The sequence below is a fragment of the Triticum aestivum genome, chromosome 5B, assembly GCF_018294505.1.
Source record: "Triticum aestivum cultivar Chinese Spring chromosome 5B, IWGSC CS RefSeq v2.1, whole genome shotgun sequence".
Lineage (NCBI taxonomy): Eukaryota > Viridiplantae > Streptophyta > Magnoliopsida > Poales > Poaceae > Triticum > Triticum aestivum.
Genome location: NC_057807.1, coordinates 450,573,467 through 450,584,510, shown reverse-complemented (window position 1 = coordinate 450,584,510; position 11,044 = coordinate 450,573,467). Strand labels below are relative to the sequence as shown.

Genomic DNA, 11,044 nt, shown 5'->3' with positions numbered 1-11,044 from the left:
AAAAACTGAAATCACATTAAAATGATTGCATAGAAAGTTAGAATCGTGACACTGATTTGGGTTACATGTCTGAAGCTTGATAGACACCTATATTTCGCTAAATCAATTTCGACATACGAGTCTTAGGATTTGATCAAACGATAACCACATACTTGTCTGATAAAGCTCAGATAGATAAGGTTCCGTCGAAGAACTTGAGAGGTTTTCTGGCTCTCCTCGGTCTCAACTTCTCCAGGATGATGATATGTCTATCTAGATCGTGAAGGACGTCTTCTGGTGTGTGCATCCACCACTTCACTTACGTTGTTGCTTCAAGCTTCTGGGTTTCATCGAGATTGCTCCACTTAAATGGAGGCCCAGAGGCGACAACTATTTTGCTCACAGTATGTCGTCAATGGATGCAGAAGGGAGACATGCGGTGCAAAACAACAACAACAACAACAACTTGCGTGTAAGAAAAATCTTGTAAGGGCTGGTTTTAATCTACATTTGGCTTTTGACCTTTTCGCCAAAACCAAAAAAACTATTAGAAAAGAAGAAAGAACTTTTGTGCTCTAAAATGTTATCGATATTTTCTGAAACAAGAGAGTTTGTCTTCTTTTTTGGCGAAGCAAAACTTACTCTAGCATAATCCTCGTGTCGTATTTACACATACGACAAGAACAATACAAGTAAACCCTTGTCACAAGATATAGTGATTCTCTAAGGTGCAAAACGGTAAAACCCAACGGCGACTCTTTGGTTTTCCTCTCGTACCTGGCGGCTGCAACCCTAGCCGCCGCCAGGGGCCGATCTTCCAACGCCGTTCTCCGGCGGCTCCCTTCCGCCGGCGACTTCGGTCATTGGTGGTGAGGGGGGTCGCCGGATCCACGCGTGTGGATCGTTTTTACTCATCCGTAGTCTAGGTTTTTAGGTTGTTCATCGTCTTTGCTTCGGCGGCGACGATGACGATGCTGAATAAATATTCTTCAGATCCTTTCCTGACAAGGTCATCGGTCCTATGGTTGGGAATGGATCTGGAAATCAGTCTGTTCAAGCAAGGATGGCGTGGCGGCGGCGGCATCCTCGTGGTGGACCCGTGTCCTCGGGCTCCGTCGTTGCGACGACGTTTGCTCCAGCGTCGCTGTGGAGCTTGGGAGGTAGTCCAGAAGCGGATGCAGATTGTGGTCTGCATCGACGACATCTAGAAGACGAAACGTGTGTTGGGTTCGTGGTTCGTGGATGGCAGGTATGGTTTCCTTCTTCGACGTCTTATCGTGGTGGGGTGCCAGATCTGGAGTTCGATGGCGTGTCCGGGGTGTTGCCCCGGTCTGATTCGTTCAACGTCAATGGCTTCACTTTTGGTGAGCCACCTTGGAGGTCCGCAAAGCTGGATATCAGCGATGGAGCCGCGTCGAGCTCGGGTGAGGAGGTGATCCGTCATTCTTTTTTTCGGTGGCTGCTGTGGTGGTGCCGGAGGCAGGTGACGGGCGTTAGTGTTAAGCTCAGAAATGTTCTGTTATCTTTTCAGTTTTGTCATGTCGGTTCTTACGTGACTTGTATTTTGTTCTTTATGATATGAATGAGACACGTATTACCATGCCAAAAAAATGCAAAACGGTAAAACTGACATAGCCGGTGAAATAACGATCGAACGTCAGAACTCTGGCAAGGACTCTGGCGAGCCATCCGGCTGTGGTGGAGGCTGGTGAAGCTTCTGGAAGTAATCTACCACGCCGAACCCCTCGCACGCCACAATGTCATCAGCCGGCGGAGGGATGTACGGCGGCCGGGACACCTCCCCGAGCAAGTCCCACGCCACCCCGGCGAAGAACGGGTGCGCCCTGACCTCGTCGGCGCCGCCGGAAAAGCCCAGCCTTCTCGCGGGATCCTTGTCCAGCAGGCGCGAGATGAGGTCGGTGAGGTCCGGCCACCGCCGCCCGACGTCGGCCGAGAACTCGGGCTCCCGGAGCAGCACGTTCCGGAACGTCTCCTTCCGGTTCCGGCCGCGGAACGGCGTCCTCCCGAACGCCATCTCGTACACGAGCACCCCGAGCGCCCACCAGTCGACGGAGAACTCGTGGCCGTCGCCCCTCACCACCTCCGGCGCCACGTACTCCTCCGTGCCAACGAACGAGAAGGACCTCTCGCACGCGACGCCGCCGCTCGCGGCCGACCGGAAGCTCGCGTGGTTCTTGCCGCGGCCCAACGACGTCGACGCCCTGGCTGACTTGGCCTTCTTGAGCTTGTCGACGCCGCCGTCGCTTCTGTTAAGGTACCATGCCAGGTTGTGGGGCTCCTGTCCGGACGACGCGGCCACCGAGGACTCGCTTCTCGCGAAGATTCGGCGCAGGTGGCGGTACTGTCGGCCGTGGGGCTTCGGCGCCGTGGGCGACGGCGTAGCCGACGAGCACGGCGACGAGGCGGAGGTGCACGTGGAGGCGGAAGGGGACTTGGGCGGGAGCAGCCGGGAGAGGTCAAAGTCGGTGAGGGTGACGTGGCCGTCGGCGCGTAGGAGCACGTTCTCAGGCTTGAGGTCGCGGTAGGCGATCCCGGCGGCGTGGAGGTCGGCGAGCGCGGAGACGAGCTCGGCGGCGTAGAACCTGACGGCGGCGGGGGAGAAGACGCGATCGGGCTGCGCGCGGCGGAGCTCGTTGAGGTCGCCCCCGGCGCAGTAGGGCATGGCCCACGCGAGCAGGTCGGGCGTCTCGGCGCGGCCCAGCAGCGACGGCAGGTGCGGGTGCGCGAGCCGGGACAGCACGGACACCTCCCACCGCGCGCGGCGCGCCGCGTCCTCCGCGCGCCCGGGCGGCGCCGCCGCGTGGGAGCGTTTGTCGAAGACCTTGAGCACGTACTCGGCCTCGGCCTCGTCGGCGGCGACCAGGAACACCGTGCCCATGGCGCCGCGGCCCAGCACCCGCGCCGCCCGCGCCGCGCCGAGGTCTATGTCCATCAGGCCCGTGCCGGCCACGGGCTGCATGATCGCGTGACTGGGCACGCACGTCGTGTCGATGCGTGCGGCCTGCTGCGCGCCGTGGCTCGTGAGTGTCGGGCTGCGAAGGGGCTTGCGAGGACGTGTTCATATAAAGGTGGGGAGGGGCCGGCACGGTCTGATCGGCCATGCCATTTTATATTGAAACAGAGCGGCCATGCCATTTCGACAGAGCTTTGTTGGTGTCTCCGGCGTGGCTCTGGCGTTTTTCCTCGTCAGTCAGTCAGTCAGTCAGTTTTATCCCCGAGAAAGTTATTTTTTCCCAAAAAATACATTTTGTAATAGTCCGTGCCATGCCAAGCTAGAGTCATCTAATTGGGTCTAATTTGAGAATTTCTTGTGGCATTGAGCACCGTGGATAACAAAACTTATCAACATAATCGAGAGAAGTTTGAATTGTTTATAGGTGGCAAAGTTGCATGGCCAGTCTTCACTTGGATTGCAGCAACAGTCCGGATGCAACGAGGCAGGGTTTTGGCGCCGTTTGTCCACTCACTTCTACTCCCTCCGTTCCCAAATATTTTTCTTTCTATACATTTTAAATGGACTACAACATACAAATGTATGTAGATATATTATAAAGTGTAGATTTACTCATTTTGCTTTGTATGTAGTTACTTGTTGAAATCTCTAGAAAGACAAATATTTAAAAACGGAGCCAGTAATACGTGCGCAAAAATATTTAGACAATTGATGCAGATGAATTGTTGGAACAAGGGCGTGGAGCCCAAGAGCATTCAAATGATTTTGACTGCAAGAATCAGAGGATATTGTTTCAGAGACTTGACAAGCATTCAAATGGATAGAAAATAATTACTACCACCACAAGGCATCAATCATGTGACCGTGATGCAACGGAACATCCACATGTAGATTCGGATGCCGCACGGGCTAACCCTAATCGATGGCCGCGATTGGCATGTGACAAAAGATGATGGCCTCGATAGGACGTGTCGTACGCGTCGCGTCTCCGTGAAATTTTGCTTGGGATGCGGCTCGCCATGTCTTTGAGTTATCGTACACGTCCGTGCAATGTAGTACACTATAGTACTCCTACTGGATGAACTCTAACTGCTGTCGACGTACCTGCCAAAGCTGCGTAAATGCATGATGATGAAGTAGTCCTCGATCGGAATTACGTTTTTGCCAAGACCATTGACCGGGCGCCAACATTTGCACGATCCTCGAATTAACTGACGGTGGTTTAATCACAGCCAAAAAAAAAACTTGTGGATCTAGCCATTGTTTCCTCGCAAGAAAGAGAAAAAGGAAGATCCGTTCATTGTTCACTCCGGCTCGATCGCCTTGACATGACATGGGGGCCCAGGCTCTCACTTTTTTTTTATAAAACATGCTAACAAGACGTGTACATTTATGGCAGATAACACGTGTGGATCAATCTGGATTTACAGTTTACTGAACCGCGTGTGAATTTACAGTTACTGTGAACCAGGATGATACGTACATCTGCTGCCAAGTGCCAGTAGAGCAATTCAGGTACTGTGCGCGTGTGACTCATGCCGCCCCCTGCTACTGCATAAGCGGAATTGCCACTTGTGGCAGCCAGCCATGCCACAATTCGCCGGTAAGATCTCTGGCAGAGCAGAAACGGGCCCTAGATCATTGAACCACACCAAGATTGCATCTCATCTAGCAGGCTGCCTGCCCACCGGCCACAGCGATCGGGTTCAGTACGTTACGTACAGTAACAGACTAACAGTGTCCGTTCGTTCGTCAGTGCTGTGAATCTGTCTGAGAAGCAAGGCGCGACCACGCCACTGCTCCTCTTATCAGCGGGGAACAGGAGGCTTCCAAACACAGCCCCTGAAGCCCAGACCCGAGCCAGAGCAAACAACGAGCTCTTCTGATCGTCGATCGGCTCTCCGACAGAGACAACGGAGTCCTCAGGGATTGCCAGCGTGCCTGTACGTACGTGTTACAACGCAGCTGGTGCTACAGAGAATTACAGCACGTACGTACATTTCTTCCCGTTTTGAAAAATTTATTTATGCAGCCTTCGTTTGCTTTTGGCCCGATCCGATCGTTACGTGTCTCTCAATTCTGTCTTGCCTTCAGGTTGTAGTATAATTCCTCGTGGAGCCCCTGCTGCCTGAATTCCAGGGCACGTAACCTGACCTGTAGCAGTACAAGGGTTGCAGGTTGCGCCGTGACGCCTCAACCAACAACCAAAAAGCTCCAACCCACCGAGACGAGAGCCAAGCAGTTCGCCGTTGGGCTCAACGATTGCATGACACATGTATGTATGAGATTGCCCGGCGCAGTCAAGGCTTAGACCCTGGTTGGTGGCTGTCATTACTCGATGGAAACCTGCTTATTATGTTCCTATATGAACCAATGATTACCCAATCACAGACATGATTAGAGAACGTGGGTAAGCGTGGCGTGTCCGTGCGTGTCACGCATCAGGCTGCAGGAGGAGGACGCAGGATCACGTCGCTTCGTGCACGCTAATTTAGTAGTCATGGGAGCCATGCATATCCCTCTCACAACACTAATTCGCCGCCTCGCCATTATTATCATCTACTACTTCAGTGTCAAAAACGCTCTTATATTATAGGACAGAGATAGTAGCTCGATCCATTGCAATCATCTTGTTAATTCATGCTCGATCACAACAGATGATCCGCGGGCATATATAGTCTTTAACAAATCGCGAGTGGAATGCTCAAGTCGCAAAGCTGAGGAGAGTTGCAGACATGTTAGCCCACACTACGCAAAGGGCTTGGTTAGATAGAGTAATAAAACTGCAAAGATTTCTCGTTGTTTTTCTATGTAGGTGTGGCTAACTCTGTCGGCCATTACATGCAGTGTTCTAGTGTTCTAGAGCAAATAAGGGTGCTGGTTTAACGATGAGGGTCGCCCTGACCTGATGATTCGCGGTACCTGGCCATGTAATGGGCGACAGAGACAGGACAAGGCTTTTTCGTCTACTTTGTGTGTGATGAGCTAATGATTAGAGAAGTCCAAATCAGTACTAGTAGTAGGTTCTTGACCTTTGGCGCCATGAGAAAATAGGAGAGATCAGAAGCACTAATTAATCGTGTCATGTTTGGTCATATGCTTTCTGCAGTCACGCCATTTCTCATTTATGGATTGTTTTTGGTGAAGCGGCACCGTAACCACCCCATTTCCACAAGGCGCAACACGTTTACACGTGATTAATTTCAGTACTCCTGCGTGATGAATGTGCAGGGCTAAACAAGAAAACAATCATCAGCGGAGAATCTTACGAGTAGTTTAGAGCTCAATGGAAAGCCGGACTCAAGTCCATCCCCAAAAGCACATAAGTTATGTTGGGAAAGAAAAGAAAAAGCTTAACTAGCATTCTGAATTTGCTGCAACGTTTTTTTTAATATTTTTTATTTAATTGAGGAATTGCTGCGGCGTCTTTTACTCGAGCGCGCCTATACCGCGCCTAAAGCGAGTTCCAGCGACCGCTCCTGTCAGGGTTTCACGAATGCGCCGGCCCATGTAGGTTCCAGGTAAGTTCTTCTTTTCTTCTGCTTTTCCTTTTTCGCTTTTCATTTTATTCTTAATTTTTAAAAAGAATGCTAACTCGATGTAGCGCAATTGTTTGCTTAAATAAAAAATGTTGATAACATACAAAAAAATGTTTCTACATTTTAAAAATGTAACATGTTTCAAAAAAGTGTATGTGACATTGTTAAAAAAGTGCTAATCTTGCATATGGAAAATGTTTAACGTATATCGATAAATGTTTAACATGTCTATGTAAAAAGTACAATGTTTATAAAAAAGTAGACATCAAACATATATATGAAAGAAATGTTAATTATTCTATAAAACTGCTAAATATGAATTAAAAAATGTTAAATGTGTATAAAAATGTTCTTGGTGTATGCAAAAAAGTAGACATCAAAAACATTTGTTTCAAAACGTGTTGATTGTTCATTTAAAAAAAAAGAACTTGTACAAAAACTAATGTGCCACATGTATATAAAAAACCGAGGAGAAATGATACTAAATACCCCTTTTCAGGAATTCGTCTCATTAGCCAGTTAACTTGTCGATTAATGCCTACTCGTAGGGTCATCGAGTAATCGATAAACTCATAAATTGTCTGATTGATGGATTAACTTGCAGATTAATTTGCCAATTAGCCTATTAATCCCTACTCGCTAGCCAACCAAGCAACTACTAGTTAACGGTTCTCAACAATGCTAATAACAACAAAGAAAATAAAAAAAAGTCAATCAGAAAAGGTTCTAAACCTAAGAAAAACCAATGAAAACCATAAAAAAAGAAAATATGGGTGAAGGAAAAACACACAAAAAACTGAAGAAAATACATGAAAAGAAAGAGAACAAAGAAAACCGAAGAAAGAAACAAATAAAGCCAAAGAAGAAAACAAACAAAAACAGTGAACACCGAGAGAAAACAAAGATAAATGAAGAAAACAAATAAACCAGTCAATCCAAGGAAAAAGTAAAACTAGTGAAAAACAAAGAAAACAAAACTTATAACAAAGAAAAAAGGAAAACTGAATAAAAACAGTGAAAAAACTTAAAGAACCAAAGAATAAAAAAAAACAAAAGAAAAGAGAGGGAACCTACATCGAGCGAATCCTACACTAATGGGCTGGCCCGCTCCAGCTACGCCTGACAGTGGAGCTGCTTCCATATCACCGTGAGCGAGATATAGTTCTTACACTTTTGTTCACACAAAAACAGTTACCCATGAGCGCATGTGTGGAGGTCTGAGGGGCCAATTGCTGGCTTATAGCACAACCTGACGGAGCGTGATTTTGGGCTATAAGCGGATGTGACTCGTTCCTGGACCATCGTGTATAGAGGCAAAGGCGTTGGCCGCGCATCGTCTCAGGGTTGTGGGGGTGATGAAGGCAAGTCTATAAGTCGCCTGCAGTGAGCGCCATTATCGCCTACATGATTGTCACTTGCCTTGTCGATTGAGTTGGTTCGCGAACCACACGAACCTACGAACGCGCTTGTTGCTTGCGTGTTGATTCGCTTTGTCGAATGTTGTTTTTTCATTGTAAATTTGTGTCCCCTTTGTTACGTTTTTCACATAGCAGCTTCTGTGTAAGTCAGAACATTTTGTGAATATATATTTTACTAAATAATCAAATAAATGTTTATTGTTTGTAAATTGTTCATTGCATTTGAAGAAAACATTTTAAAAACTTTAATTATTTCTAAAAAATGTTCATGCATTTATAAAATAGTTCATAAAAATATTTAAATTTGTTATGAAATGTAACATTGGTTCGAGCAAGCATTTGGAAATGACATATATAAAGGTTCACATGTATAATTACTTTTTCATAGTGTATTTATAAATTGTTTGCCATGCATTTAAAAATGTTCAACGTGCATTCTGACATATTCAATGTGCATCTAGAAAATGTTTAACGTGTATCTAAGATATCTTTAAAAACTATTAAATGCTAGCGATTTATAGCGTTTGCAGGGTGGTGCGAGAGCAAGCTTGTAATAGATACCTCCTCCCCAGCGCCTTAGGTGTCAAGGAGGGAAATCACAAAATCATAATTGAGGAGTATTCATTGCAAAGGTCTCTTCCACCTTTTCAGGTTGCGACAAGTGGCGCGTTGTATGTGCGTTATTTGTCGCAATCTGGAAGTTTTCTCTTTTTTCGTACATCCAATTCAAAATATTTTATCTCTTAAACCATGGGTCCAAATCTCAAACCGTTTTCACCGCTGGATTCGTCGTGCCGAGATATTCAAAACTAGAACCAATGTTGATTGATTTTGACGAACTTTTTTTCACAAAAAAAAAACGTACTAAAAAAACTGAACCGGGAGCACGTGTTTTTTCCCTTTTCGAAAGAGGCACGTCCGTGCCTTTTGCAAAATCACAACCATGCCTCTCGCGGAAGCAAAACCGTGCCTCTCGTGGAAAAAAGGAATAATTGCATTTGAGCCCTTAGTTGTGTCACCCTCGATAGGAATACCCCTAGTTTCCGAAAACCCTCGGTTTTGCCCATGCCCGTTTTCTCCTCTTATGGTTTTGCCCTTCCGTCACGTTTCCATCCATTTAGTGCCGTTTTGACCGTCTATTGACCGTCTATGAACTTTTAGTTGGACTTATTTGCCCCTGCTTCCTCACTCTCTCCCTAGACACTTCCAAGTGGGACCCATCACTCAGAAAACATCCCTCACTCTTCTCATTAACATGTGGGACCCACAATGGACCAAATATCTCTTAACGGACACTGCCATCTTGTAAACATAATATCAATTTTGCATTACTTTTTTATGCAAAAATTAACACCGCATAAATTAATTAAAACACCTGTAATTAACACAAATCAGTACTTAAGGTCGGTCTCATCTCGAATATAATTAATCATCAATCCATAGTTGCCAGCTATACTACTAGCTAGTTTGCGTCAAGTGTTAAAGAATGCTGGGTCAACGTTTGAAAACACGCCGTCTGTAGGACAAGGATGAGCTCGCCCGAGCACCCGAAATCGGCGCCGGAGCTTGCCAGATCCTCCTCGCCCGTGCGTCCCCATGATGGGCGGTTGGCCACCGCCGCTGCAGCGTGGAAGGAGGCCCGAGGGAGGGTCAACGGGGCGCTTTGGATCTAGGCCAACGGGCGGCACCGGCATCAGCGTTGGCTGGCCCACGTTGGTGTGGACGAGGGTCCACGCGGACGTTTGTGGCAAACGGATGCAGAGGTGGACTTCCATGGGCGGCAGCCATGGTGGCTTTGGTGCTGCTCCCTGCTACTGTTGAGGAAGAGAAAAGAGCAGGTTGAGAGATAGAGTGAATCGGGAGAGAAAGGGAGAGGGAAGGAGGAGAGGAAGGAGCATGGGCATGGCAGCACTCACGCTCGGCCTTGACGGATCGGGGGCGGAGACGAGGTAGATCAGGGCCGAGACGAGGTGGATCTGGGGCGTGGAGACGAGGAGGATCGGGGTGGTTCTCATCCTACGGGCGCTCGGGATCGATGGCTCCACCACCGACAGGACCGCCGTTGGCCTCCCCCGCTAGCCATCGACGGGATCTCTGGCTCCACCGCCGACAACATTTGAGAAAGAAGGGATCTGATACTAGGGTTTGACCGACGGGATAGAAATAAAAGTGAACCTTGGATGGTTTTCGGACTGATGGGTCCCACTTGGCAGTGTCTCACTAGACAGTGAAGAAGCAGGGGCAAATAAGTCCAACGAAAAGTCGATAGATGGTCAACAGACGGTCAAACGACACTAACTGGATGGAAACGTGACGGAAGTGCAAAACCATAAGAGGAGAAAATGGGCTCGGGCAAAACCGAGGGTTTTCAGAAAATAGGGGTATTCCTGTCGAGGGTGACACAACTAAGGGCTCAAATGCAATTATCCCCAAAAAAGAGAAAACACATTTTTTTCGTTTCCGAGGAGGCATGACCGTGCCTCTCGAGAAAGCACAATCATGCCTCTTGCGGAAGCAAAACCGTGCCTCTCGCGAAAAAACTAAAAAAACACATTTTTTCCGTTTCCGAGAGGCACAACCGTGCCTCTCGCGGAAGGGAAAATAAACAAAAAACACGTTTTTCCCTTTCCGAGAGGCACGGCCATGCCTTCCCGCGAAAGCACAACCGTGCCTTTCGTGAAAAAAAGAAAACGTGTTTTTCCCGTTTCTGAGAGGCACGACTGTAACTCTCGCAAAAGCAAATTCGGGTCTCTCGCGGAAGCAAAACCGTGACTCCTGCGAAAGGAAAAAAAAAAGAAACGCGTTTTTTCACTCAAAAAAAATTAAGTTTTTATCCAAAATCTAAGGAAGACCGGTGGAAAACAGAAACGTCGAAAAAACCGTTTAAAAAGATAGAAACACGCGTGAAAAAAAATCCGAAGGGAGCGTCCAGAGCGCGACACGTCACGGGCGCCTGAGAGCGTGCCAAGTGACGATGATTGTTGCGAGGCTCCCGAAGGAGCGGTCGTCAACTAGTTGCTCTCGAGAAATCAGCGCTCACGCGCAACCCCCTCATGGGCCGGCCGAGAGGCACAACTGATTCGCTTGTTGTGCTGCCCCAGAAAAATAGGATCGCACGAGGCGATCTAGGGAGG

The 11,044-nt window shown here is 47.9% G+C and overlaps 1 protein-coding gene across 1 annotated transcript; it reads right to left on the bottom strand.

The window, feature by feature from the left end:
• Positions 1 to 1,573: 1,573 nt before the first annotated feature.
• LOC123116400 (serine/threonine-protein kinase UCN-like) lies at positions 1,574 to 3,062 on the bottom strand. Its single transcript, XM_044537360.1, has one exon. It carries the CDS (start codon positions 2,957 to 2,959, stop codon positions 1,637 to 1,639), a length of 1,323 nt encoding a protein of 440 aa, XP_044393295.1. The 5' UTR covers positions 2,960 to 3,062; the 3' UTR covers positions 1,574 to 1,636.
• Between the last annotated feature and the right edge of the window lie 7,982 nt (positions 3,063 to 11,044).